Here is a 13,435-nt window from a genome sequence, read left to right as displayed (position 1 = left end):
GACAGAGACAGAGACAGAGACAGAGAGGGTCAGAGTCAGTCCTGGGATTGATGACTGGAATTATGGAGGAAAATTAGGGTCAATATGGAAACCTAGCTCATTGGAAACTCCCTGGAATCATGAGAGTGACCCCAGTGATGTCTCCTAGTAATGGGAGATACAGATCCTGTTCTCACCATGTTCTATAACCCTGCAAATCTACCAGTAGTGTGACTAGGACATCAACCCAGCTAGAAAAGCTCAGACCTACAATCTTGTCCTTCCTGAAAGTCATGCTGGAGCAATAGTGGTTCAGAACTTGTGGAAGTTCCTAACTAATGACTGGTCCAACTTGTGACCCAAGCAGGGAGACGAAACTCACATCTGACACTGCCTGGATGACCAGGAGTCAGAGGCAGGGCAACTCAACTCATAGACCTAGGTAGACTCAAACATGACTACCTAACCCAATGGTCACCAGAGGGGAGTCATCCAGCAAGTGATAGGAACATATGCAGAGACCCACAGCCAAACCCTAGGCAAAGCCGGGGTTCCCACATGAAATGGGTAGGAAGGATTGTAGGAGCCAGAAAGTTGGAGGACACTACAAGAACACAGCCTGCACAATCAACTGATCAGGACTGTTGGTTCTTATCCAAAACACCTCTGGATACATCCTCTGGTCTTACTCAACAAAAAGAAAATGGAAACTATTTGTTTTTCTCAGACACCCTTCCAGATGTAATTTGAGAGCCATCAACATGGTGTCTGTGTTGCTATTAGGACAATTTTTGGTTGTTCTCTGAGAACCCTACACAGATGCTCCAAGTTGTGATTTAATTTTTTCTAAGTGCTTTTCCCTATATTTCTAGTAAACTCAGACTCTGTTGTAAAGGGGCTTGTCTTAAAATTCTTTTTGACCTCAAAGCCAAGGATCTGGTTTGACTTGAGTTTAGGTGTCTGGAAGATTGAGGGGAAGCTTAAGGCTGCTGAAGGCAAAGGACGGTACTGTAGCTCAGTCTCCCACTATTGACAGTAAGAAAATTATTTTCACCAAATTTTGAAATTAGTATAATAAAAATCAATATCTCCTCAACACCCACAATTTTTATTTCCTTAAAAATAAATAACAGCTGGCTCTACTGTGATCCCAGCACTTAGGAGGCTAATACTGGAGGATCATTAGTTTGAGGTCATCCTTCACCATCTAATCAATTTCAGGGTATCCTTGGCTACAAGAGACCCTATATCAGACACACAAGTGAACTAGGTAAATAATAAATGCAATAGACTAATCTTTGGGTACATCCTTAAAGAGACCAGCGGAGACTGGATGAAAGAAAGGCTTAGGTTAGATACACCTTCAGTTGAATAGCTACTTACAAGTGCTCACTGAGCAAAGTTCATTGAAGTGGAGGTTTGCAGGGGGGGGGGAAATGAATGTTAGGATATGTGCTATTGCCATAAGAAAGAAAGAAAGAAAGAAAGAAAGAAAGAAAGAAAGAAAGGGAAAGAGAGAGAGAGAGGGAGGGAGGGAGGGAGGGGAGGGAGGGAGGGAGGGAGGGAGGGAGGGAAGGAAGGAAGAGAAAGAAAGGAAGGAAGGAAGGAAGGAAGGAAGGAAGGAAGGAAAGGAAGGAAGGAAGGAAGGAAGGAAGGAAGGAAGGAAGGGAAAGGAAGGAAGGAAGGAAGGAAGGAAGGAAGGAAGGAAGGAAGGAGGGAAGGAAGGAAAAAGCGTATCTATGCTTGTGGGGACTATATCTGAATTTTCATATTTGCTTTGAAAGAGAGAAACATGGTCTTTGCATGGAGAGCTCAAAGCTGCTGTGCTCTTCTTTATAAGTTTATAAACATCATAGAATATATGGACACTATTTTCCTAAAATTGAGTAGAGAAGTGCAGGATTTATTGGATTCAGCATTGTGCTGGATACTCATAAGAACCATTGTTTATTGATTATGAGAAATGCTGTGAATCATTTATTAAACGCAGCTATAATTAACTCAACCTGATGCTATCAGACAAGTGAGTGGTTTATATTAAAGAAAAGAGGCAGTCATTTAAAGTACTACATTTTAAATTTCTTACTACATTTTACTATTATTGCCAGTACTGAGGTATCTTCGATTCTAGGCAGGTGATAGAAATACCAACCACCTCTCCCGATTCTACATTAAATAGTGTTGATTTAAGCCATGCTGTCACATGATAACTGTTTCTATTACCAGAGATACAAAGTTTACATGTTTATGAGCATTTCACTACTATGGACACTAGGCTAAATCTTACAAAATTTTATTTAAAAATAAAAATAAGGCTATTCTTAGTATATAAAGTGTATTTATTAATATGACCAGACCCAGAGGTCAAAAGATATTCATTCTTATTTCACATGAAAGATTTTCATGATAAAAATGCATATAGATTATGGTTACATAATTTATGGAAGACACACGAAGGATTTTTCTTACCTCCTAGACAAGATGTTAAGGAGATTAGCAGGAGATGGCTGACCAGCAATGGCATTTTCATCTTTTGTTGAATAGATGGGTCAGTTTCCAAAAGTAATGAAAGCTTTATGGCAGTTGAGTACTATGAAAGACCTGTATGGAGAAAGATGGGACAATAAGTTAGAGGTGGGGGGGGAGCAAGATACAGAAAGAAATGGAAACAAGAAAACCAGAGAGTAGACAGGAAAAAAAAATGAGAAAAATCAGAGGATGGGGTCAAGGATGAGAGAGAAGGACAAATGTCCAATAATTAGGAACAGTGACATTATTAACTACGTTTTAGTTTTCTGATTTCCACTGATTTTAATATATTTGTAATGAGAAGAGTCATATTCTGTGGCCTTGGCTGGCCTCCCAGAATCCCCATGCTGGTCTAGACGAGGCACTCTGATGGCAAATCACCAGGTTTCTTTTTCTTCTTTAACACGAAACACACTATCATCTACTGAAACTCTTAGATTGTCAACATTTAAATAGATTAGCTTAATAGATTATAATTAGTTGGAGCACAGATAAAAGGATCAATTTAAATGCAATCTAATGTGTGAGGCCCTGGGGACCTCTCTGAGGCCACAGGGAGAAGGATAGGGTTGGTGAGAGCTTTCAGAAGCATGGAGGGTGGCATAGCAGGGCAGCCTTCTGGTATTTTGTAGAAACCATTTACCAGAAATGCCTAGTGCTTTTGTCTGTCTGTCTGTCTAAATAGGGTCTTGCTGCACAGCTGAGACAAGATTCAATATAACCAGCCCTAATCATTCCTCTTGCCATTTTCTTCTTTTATTTGCTCATTAAATGTCTTTTTTCTTATTGTACACTATCTCCAGCCATCACTGTCAGTGCAGATCAAGATAGGTTTGATATGATCGTAATTTTTAAAAGCTAAGGCTCCCTCTTTAAAACTAAGGAGAAACCACTTCATAAACTAAGATGCAAAGTCGTGTAACAATCTAGCTAAAATATCTTGCTTTGGTTAGTTTTCCAAAAGACCGATGACCACATAGTTACACTGTTAGGATTTCACCCAGCAGTTTGGAACAGCCTGGTGACAGTGCAGAGCACATAACTAATGTTTCATTATCTCTGTGGCGAATTGTCTCTGCATTAGCAAGAGATATGAAAAATCAAAAGCAAGGCAGAGTAGCTCTTATTAAGACATTCTCTGGTCAGTGGCAAAGCAGACACGCCCATGATGATTCAGCGTAATAACATAAATTGAGATTTGCATGGTACTCAACTTGAGAGGAAAGGTGTACCTTTACTGAGATCATGGTAAACACAGCACTGTGGCAATGGGAGCAAAATGTGAAGATGGAGATTCTGTAGCCATAACCTATGCTTTAAGATTCGCTGACTATAATTCAACCATTTCTATTGAACTCTAGGAAAACAATTTAGCCTAGAGAATTACAGAGATATCCAGAATAGAAGTTTCAAATTGGGAGGATATAACATGTTTTCAAGTATTTTAAAATAGCGATACGGGATGTTAGACAGGAAGAAAGGCAAGAAAGTGGTATCTGCAGGCAACACCTCAGCACATCATTTGGGACACAAGCATATTTCTCTCCGCCACTCTGTTACTCCTGGCCTGATCCTGATCGGTGGCATATGAGATTCTGCTCATGTAGCAATAGATGCCTCCTATGTCAGAGACTCCCTCAAGATATATGAATCCCGGTAAGCTGACAAGTTAATATCTTCTGACACAAATAGCTTTGTGAACGGTCAGTGGGCTCATGACAAGTGTCTCGGTTAATGGCTGAAAATGTCATGTTGAAGGAGACAACAGTCATTTTCTTTATTCAGACAAGTGGAAAGTCCTCCTTCACCGAGGATGAGGAAAGACACCCGGCTTTAGAACCTAGAGGGGAGCAGCCCAAAGCCAGAAGACAAAAAGAAACACGATCTACTTGAAGACATGATATGGGAATGAAAGGAGGAGTTGGGGAGATGGCTTTGTGGTTAAGAGCACTAACTGCTCTTCCAGAGGATGTGGGTTCAATTCCCAGCACCCACATGGTGGCTCACAGTTATCTATAACTTCAGTTCCAGGGGACCAGACACCTTCACACAGACTTATGTGCAAGCAAGATATTAATGCACATAAAATAAAAATAAAGGAAAAAAAAACCAAATGGGATGAATAGCTATGCTGAGGTATGTCCAAGACTCCCATGGCATGGCTCCTTCCCTTATGCCACTGCCCGGAGACTCTGTTACGCTGTTCTGTGAATTTTCTCAGGAAGCCTAACCTCTTTTACTTCATAGTGAAGTCTCCAGCTATGTCATAGTCGACGGACCCCAGGGCGGAGCTTGACACTTGACACTTTCCCAACTTTGCCAGTAATGGTCTCAAAACATGTCTACAATGGCAAGTTTTAGGTGTCAATGTCACACAAGTCTAGTGTAACCTGGAAAGAGTGTTAGTGAGACATTGTTTAGATCAGGTTGGCCTGTGGGTGGTGGCTTGTCTTGTTTACATTAAGAGAAGTGGGAAATCTTGCCCACTATGTGCAGCTCTATTCTCTGGGTTTGCATCCTGGAGTATATAAATGTAGAGAGGGGGAAGTGCACAGATGTGTATGTATTCTACTCTCTCTGCTCTTGACTGGGGATGTGATAGGAGGAGTTAGTTAGCTCTTTGCTGCCTTGATTCCCTTGCTATCGTGCAGTGTCACCTGGAATTGTGAGCTAAAGCTCTCACCTTATCCTCTGTGTGTGTGTGTGTACATGTGTGTGCATGTGCAAGTGCATGTGTGTGCATGTTTATGCATGTGACTGCATGTGTGTGCATATGTGAATGTGTGTGTATTTGCGTATTTTATCAGAGCAACAGAAAGTAAACTAAAATGTCTTTTCAATCGCCAAAATTTGAGGTCATTGGTTTTATGACCAGAATACTGTGATCATGGAATTCCCACATGCTGTTGCCAAGACACATCTGATTGTGAAAGTACAGTCAAGAGAAACAGTTGAGATATACAAACCTAAAATAAATTTTTGTGAGGCCTGTAAAGATTTCTCCTACGTCATAAGATATCTTTCAAATATAAACTACTCTGTTTCTATTCATTTGAAGCTTTTAAGTCTTGAAATGATTAAAATCTCCCTTGAAAAATGTACTGAGGATGGCTACAAACTTAAAATTTATGCCTTTATTTTAACAGAAAACCTATTGAAAGAAAAGAATATGAAACTCGTGGTGTGGTAAATGTATGTCTTACAATAATGGACATTGTACAGAGGGGGAAAATGAGGTCCTCTCTAAGTCTATTGCTAAATTATTCTGTCAAGATGAAGAACCCTCAAAGGGAACTGAATCTAGCATTCCTTGAGGCAAAGGCGAGGTAGAAAATCCCAGGTGAGATTTCAGTGATGAAGAGGATGAGCTGCTTCTGTTCCAGAGGATCCTGCGTCTGTCCCTGACATCCTCGGGGCAGCTCACAGCCATCTGTAACCCCAGTCCCAGGATACCTAATACGCTTTTCTGGCACCCGTGGGCACTTTACACACTGGGTGCTTAGACACATGCAAGCTAAATAACCCATACACAGAAATTAAGAGTAAGTCAACCTTCACAAATATCTTAAAATAAAGTGTAAAATACTAATTAAAATAGATCAAGAAAGTGATTTTTAAAGACAAATATTGATACTGCGTTGCTCAAGAGATAACTGTGCATCAGACAAGGAGAAGATACAGATTCACCACTTAAATAAATACAAAAATTCTTTTAGTAAGGATGGATTTTGAGAATTTTTTTATTGTCTTTATTCTCAAGAATGTACATTTTTGAATAAGATAATTTTTCATATATTATGTATCTGATTATGTTGTAATTCATAAATTAATTTTAGAGAATGTGAATTAAATTCTGAGGTTAAAGGGAAACAGTGAGCCACACATGATAGGGGGCAATATTTAGAATATCATTGCTAAAAAATGAATAGCTAGTTTTCAGTTATAAAACAATTTATCACAGGTTCTTGAGAAGGCACAATCTGTACACCTAGAAAATCCGTATTGTCTAGGATATTTAATTAATTTTGCTTTTTTTTTTTATTAAGCAAGACTGGCAAGTAGAAAACTACTGCAATCAAATATTTTCACTGTAGTATTTGCAAATAATGAAGAATGATAAATATTTTTCTTTCACGAAGAAAGGGGATCCGTTAAATGGCCCGGAGAAAAATTATCAGATTTGTTTTATTTAGGTGATGCATTTTAACAATAGTCCCAAATATAGACATAAATGAAAATGACTGACACGATTCCTTGTGTCAATCTAAGCTGAGAAATGCAACAAAATGAGTGTTTTGGGTTTCCAGTCTTTCCATAGGGCTTTGCGCCATATTTAGGATGAAATCTTTAGTGAAGAAGAGGTAGAAAAAAATGCAAACAGATCACCATGTCAAAACTTATGTTTCTCTGAGATAATCGTTCTCAAAGAATAACCTAGCTAACATATATACACAGCAAACCATAGAGCATGCGCAGTTCAGCAGCAGCAGGAACTGCAGCTCTCAGGTACTTCCTACAAAGTGTTATAATGGGAGAAGAGCAGGAGGGCTCCCGGTTGTTCAGATTACAGAGGAGGGAGGCTGCAGTAGTTTGGTCTTGGGTGAGAGAGCAGCAGCACTTAGCCAAGAGAAGAGCCAATTAGCAGACAGTGAGAAGAGGCAAGGAGCCTTCTGTGAACTCACTCACTCTTGTGGTCTTTAGTCCTGGTGTGACATGAAGGAGTGGTCCACTCCCCCATTAACTCCCCATTAACAGGTGGTCTGGGGAAGCAGGGCACATACACATTGGCTGTGTCCACACAGAGCAGGTGTCCTAGTGAGTTAAATAAAACAAAGCCAAACAAATTCTAGGTCTAGGATCTTGTTTAGCACTTCCTTCTCAGAGATCAAAGCACCAGACAGGACATTTGAAGGTGTAGTCAAATAGGGAGCTGAGGCAGACCTTATCTCTATTTTACCCCAACTATTGTGTAGCTTGCAACACTGGGATGCTTATTCAACCTCGGACCCTCATTTTTTTCTCTCACATATTAAATATGGAACCGGAAACTTCTGTAAGCATTGCCTGAGACTGTTGCTGTAGAGTTACTCTGAAGTATTTGATGTGTAACGATTGGTTTTTACTCTACTAGTGCTTGGTGTCTGGTTAGATATCAGCAGCATTAGAAACACAGGGCTAGAGCCCTTGATCATAACCAGCAGCTGGTGAACTAGAAGGCCTGGAACTTATGGGCTCATATTACTGGTCGGAGGAATGGGATCTAAGTCAAATCTCTGGCCCTGCGTGGAGATGTCACATCCTGAACTGCCCAGACGAGAGAACAGCATGGCTCCACACAGTACATAAGGGCGAGGGTCTGTGGCAAATAATGAGCCTGCATTAGACATATTGAAAACAAGAAAAGGACAGGTGGAGAGAGTGGGGGAAGATGGCAAGTGATCAGTCCTCTGATACAATCAGCAATGCATGCTCACTTTGCTGAAGGGCTGGGGGCCTGCTCACAGAATGGCTAATCTCAGTTACAGATTACCTTGCTGTCAATTCAGTTTCTTCTGTACGTCTCATAAAAGGTACTAAACTAAGAAGTGAAAAAGGTTCTTTGTGAACCCTCTCCTTTTAGGAATTCTTTTTCATTTTTTCTTTAATAAATCTGTTAGTTCTGTCCAGTGCTGTGAGACACTGGGCTTGAAGCCCACTGGCTCTCAGGAGGCCATTCTGTTGACTTCCAAACACTTGACTTCCTAACTCACCACGTTAAGCTCCAAACAGCAGAGCAAGGACCTTGCCACTCTCAAAGAATCCACATCATTGGGTCTCTAGTACATAACTATATACATTTCATTCAAGGAACCCTAAACCTTACGATTACTGAAAAGCAAGAAACTTTCTGAGAAAGAGCAAGAGAGTGCCTCCTTCTATAAAGGTCAAACTGTACCAGAATTGTTAGAATGGATTCTGACAACCTGTGCAATCAATCTATGCTTGGCCACCCATCCTCAACAGGCCAACTAAAGACAGTGGTAGTAGGCAATAAGAGAATGGAGATTCCTTCAATATGGCCACTTTGGGAAACAAAACAAGGACATCTAGTGAATGCCTCTCTCAAGTCCATCCATGGTTCTATTCTATGAAATTTAAGTTGAGCTAGATGGTAAGAATTAAGCATAGATTGAAATAGACAGTAAGAATTAAACATGGCTAAGTAGTCCTTATCACATGTGGTATTAGCCCATCCTTGTCCAGATTCCAGTGTCTCTTACAAATTGGTCTCAGCCATTTCCTCTCTCCGCTTCAGTCTTCTATGGAAATTGCAATAACTTAGAGCCCACATTCCCAATAGTCTAGCAACTAAAAGGAAGAGCACCAATGTCTCACTAGAATATCTTTACTCCTGGCAGGAAGCAGATGCTTACATAAGCAAACAGGCCTGCCAAACACTCCAAGGGAAGAAACACTCCTTCAAGAAAATCTGTATTCTGCATGCTTTAGAAAGCATATAAAGTCTTCCTAAAATGTATATTCACATCATTGGGTTTTTGTTGGTCATGGTCTACTCTCACCCTTGAAAAAGCCCTAATATCTGGATAAAACAACAACAACAGTAGCAATAAGAACAGTAACAGCAACCTGTCTCTCTTCTCTATAATCTACAGTAAATTCTGTGTTTCATCTGAATTCTTATGACAGAGATCAGAAAGATCGGGTTGCCCTGGGGAGTATAGCATAGGATTTTAGTAAGAATAGGTCCACCTGGACAGCCATGATGGCGCTCATGCACTTGTCATTGCTTGCTTGATTATATATAAATGAAGATCTGGGTGTAAACCTGTATTCTAAGCACCTTCACAGACCTAAAATTTGACTTTACTAAGGATACGCTCATAACAATAAATAATAAGATATGTCTCTCCTTGAGGTTTTGGGCTTTGTTAGAGATTCCTGCAGCTTGGAAATGTAACCTTGAAGAGGGTTGATGCTTTAAGATTTTAGAGATGAAGTGGCTTGAAGCCTGTCTCCGAGTTTGAACATTAGCACTCATCCAGATCAAAAGTTTGCTATTGTTCATGCCTCTCTGTGGTATACCATGCCTTTCTTGCTTTGCTTTAAGACGTTGTCACTTCAACAGCGCTTAATCATCAACTAGGCAGTGTGTAATTTATCCCATTAAATGGGATCTTGCTGGTTGGGTGTAAAAGCATCTTTGACATCTCGTCCATGCATTTGCTTTTACCAGTGATTTACTGTATCGTATTTCCTGCTCTCCTGTCAGTTTTGACTCTCTAGTTGCATCCCTCAGAAGCACACTGCAGCTAATCTTCTCTTAAGGAAACTGCTCTAAGCATCCCTCTCATGAGGATATAACACAGGACTCATCAGAGTCGGCTCTACAGGCTCCATGGGCCTCACAGCGATGGAAAATGAAGCACAAAGGAAGGAAACCATCATTTCACACAGATTGCCAGGTCCAGAGGCAGCCTCATTTCTACCAAGGAACTGAAGGAAGCAGGAAGCAGGAAGCAGGAAGCAGGGCTTGCTTCATTTCCCCAAAGCCATATTGTGCTGACTACCTTCAAAAGCGCCCTGGCCTTCAGGGCATCATGGTTTCTGATACTCCCAGGCGAAGCCTGACACCAGTTGCTACACTGATTGCTCCATCAGATCTTCATAGCCTCTAGATGTTCCCAGGTATATAAGGACTCTCTGATCTCATCCATCAGCAGCACAGCACAGCTAATCTCTTAAGGAAACTGCTCTAAGCATTTCTCTCATGAGGACACAGGACTCATCAGTCAGCTACCCGACCACCTTCGCTTGTTCAAAGAAATTGGGAAACATAAACTGGTACCAAAAATGCACCAGTTTTATTTATAGTTTGGCTAATGGAGAGGTAGTGGCCACCATACAATTTATAAAAAGTCGAGACAAAGACTAGAATGTATACAACGTTACTTGAGAGTCAGGCTGATGAGTGTTTTCCTTGGTGGAAGGGTCTTGGACTCTAGGTTACCTCCCTGTTCCAGTTTGGAGACAATTTTTCGCTCAAGTTTGGTTGGAGGAAACAGGAATCTAAAAGGTTTCACATTAAGAAAGAGAAAAGAATCCCCAGCCATTCTTGGTCTGTCAAGTTTCTTTGTCTTTCCCTCTACTCCATTGATGAGTTTAAAGCTGTAGCCCTTTGTATCTTTTCTCTAGAGGTCACCTCAAGCTCAAGACTTTGGCATTCTTGAATGCCAGGGTCACAGAACCACTGGCAATATTAGGGCTTGAACACGTAAGTGTGGCCTGGTATTAGGTCGGGCACCGAGACCTCTAGGATACATAGCAGAGAAACCAATGGCAGCAAAAATACTGTACACCGGACTAAGGGCTTCACGTAAGAGGCACATGCAACAAACAAATGTGAAAGAGAGTAGGTCTAAATAAATAGACCAGAGTCTCAAATGCCCATTGAGTACCCAACCTCACTCCCCAGCTCTCTGGTCTAGCTCATAACCCAGAAATGCTTTCTTAAGATGTCGCTGTTACTATTCTTATGTACATGTCCCTTATCCCAGAAAAGTAGAAATCTGAAACCCTCATCTGTGTCCTCTGAGTGCACATGGATCTATATAACACAATAACCAAGTTGTTTACTTGGCATTGGTGTGGTGAGTTCCAAGTTCATAAGTTTATTCAAAAGGAAGCCTTGTAAACAACTTGGTTCATGTTGAGGCTAATATTTTATGAACTGCAATGATCTTACTGGACATAACAAAGCTGGCTATTTCATAGAAACAGGATTTTGTAATAATAAAAACTAGATTTTCAATATTCTTTTACCAGCAGGTCTTATTATGCAGCAAATTAGTATGGTATTAGGTTGGATTGTGACAGAATACCTGATTTTTAAAAATTGCTATGTAGACTTAATTTTCATTTAAAAATGTGTAAAACAAGTTCATTAGACCTCTCTTATGATGGCAGAAACCATGTACCTACTCTAGCAAAACTGTTGCACATGATGCCAGAGATCATAGACTACCATTCCAAGTTTAAACTTGGAAACTCAGCAGCCCCTCATGAATTAGCACAGAGGGTCTCCATGACTGAGCTTCTCACAGTACCTAGCTGAGCCAAGGCAGCTATGCTGAGTGAACACCAAGCACGCTAGCACTGATCCAAATGCTTGCTCATCAGAGTAGTGCAAGAATATCATGCACACGTACAGGAACCAGAGTGTAGTTACATTGAAAACCAAATAGACAGGATCAGAGAAGAAATTAATTTTGTGTGTGTGTGTGTGTGTGTGTGTGTGTGTGTGTGTGTGTGTGCAAAATCATGGGAAAACACTAAAAGTACAAACTGAGGAAATGGTCTTGAGAGTTAAAGAGAAAACACCAAGTCATCTTTAAAGGCGGGGCGTCCAGAAACACAGCTGACTTGTCAACAGAAACACGCAAGACAAGAAAAGTTTGAAATCATGTATGTCAAGATTTGAGCAACCACAGCTGCCACCCCAGACTACTATATACTGCAAACCTGCCAAGTTTGGGGGAGATAGGAAAACGTTCCATGAGGAAAACAGATGAAAGGAATTTATGACCAGAAACTGGACTTACTTACAGGGGATACTGAAGGAACCCTCTGGCTAATATAAATGAAAAGCCCATTGAAGAGAATACTGGGGAAAAAAATCCAAGACTCCAGAGTAGGTTAAACAAACTGGGATTAGGAAAAGACAAAACACAGTCAAAACAGAAAATAATAAATATTCAACCATCAGTTTTCAATAATAACAATGAATATTAATGGTCTCAATTCTCTAATCAAAAGACAGACAAAGAGATTATATTACAAATCAGAATCCATGTATTTGCTCTATCTGAGAAACAAACTTTGCATTCAAAGGCAGACACTACCATGGGATAAAAGAATGGAAGAAAGAATTCTAAACAAATGAAATCACCAGCCTGGAATCTGACAAAGAGACTTAAAATGATGCCAATCTGAAGAGACTAAGAAGGTCATGCTATTCTAATCAAGGAATTAGTCTAATAAGAAGACATTACAAATGTAAAAAAACCTCACCCAATACAAATATACCCACTTTCATAAAATACATGGTTAGATGTGAAAACACAGATTAACCCCAATAGAATATTGCTGTATTATCCATTCTCACAAATTCATAGGTCACTCTGGCAAAAAATAAAAATGAAATAAAAACCAGAAAAACATGTTAATTAAATGACTTCATAGAGCCAATGGATTTAAGAGACATCTACAGAACATTCCATCCTAAAACTTCATAATATACTTTATTTTTTCCAACAGCTACTGAAACTTTTTCTAAAAATAGTTTGTTTATTGGGACAGTCTTCACAGATATAGTTATAGGTGACCAGAATTGAAAAAAGAATAAAACGAGACAACAGCAAAAAAACAAAAAACAAAAAAACAAAACCCAAAAACAAAGCAAAACCCAGAAATCAGCAGCAAGAGAAAATACAACAAATGCAACTTAAGAAGATTTAAAAAAAAAAAACACAACACAGTGATTAATGGGGTCATTGAAGTAACCAAGAAAGAAAATTTTAAATGCTATTATTCAATGACAATAAATGTATAAAATATGACAACCTATGGGATACAATAAAAGCAGTTCTAAGAGTACATTTTGTTGTTTTAATTACCTACAGTAGGGAATCAGAGAAATTTCAAATAAACAAACAAGCAAAAACAAAACAAACTAAAAAAACACAACAATATACATCAGCCCTGGGAAAAGAAGAATAAGCCAAACTCCAAACCCTCATATGAAAAGGAATAGATAAGAACAGGGCACAGATGAATAAACTGGAAATTACCAAGAATTAAACAGTCAATTCTTTGATAGACTAAATGTGATCAAAACTAATAAAAAATGAATAAAAAAGTTAAAACACCT

The 13,435-nt window shown here is 39.6% G+C and overlaps 1 protein-coding gene across 7 annotated transcripts in view; it reads right to left on the bottom strand.

The window, feature by feature from the left end:
* The window catches only part of Cntn1 (contactin 1), a 290,816-nt gene that overhangs the window by 123,072 nt on the left and 154,309 nt on the right, over positions 1-13,435 (bottom strand). For all 7 annotated transcript variants that reach the window (XM_006520383.4, NM_001358051.1, NM_001159648.1 and 4 more), the window contains one exon: positions 2,449-2,580. In XM_006520383.4, the coding sequence (XP_006520446.1) occupies positions 2,449-2,509 (61 nt within the window). In that variant the 5' untranslated portion in view covers positions 2,510-2,580. The remainder of the gene's footprint in view (positions 1-2,448; positions 2,581-13,435) is intronic.

This window comes from Mus musculus, chromosome 15, assembly GCF_000001635.26.
Source record: "Mus musculus strain C57BL/6J chromosome 15, GRCm38.p6 C57BL/6J".
Classification (NCBI taxonomy): Eukaryota; Metazoa; Chordata; class Mammalia; order Rodentia; family Muridae; genus Mus; species Mus musculus.
This window is presented reverse-complemented; position numbering and strand designations above follow the sequence as displayed.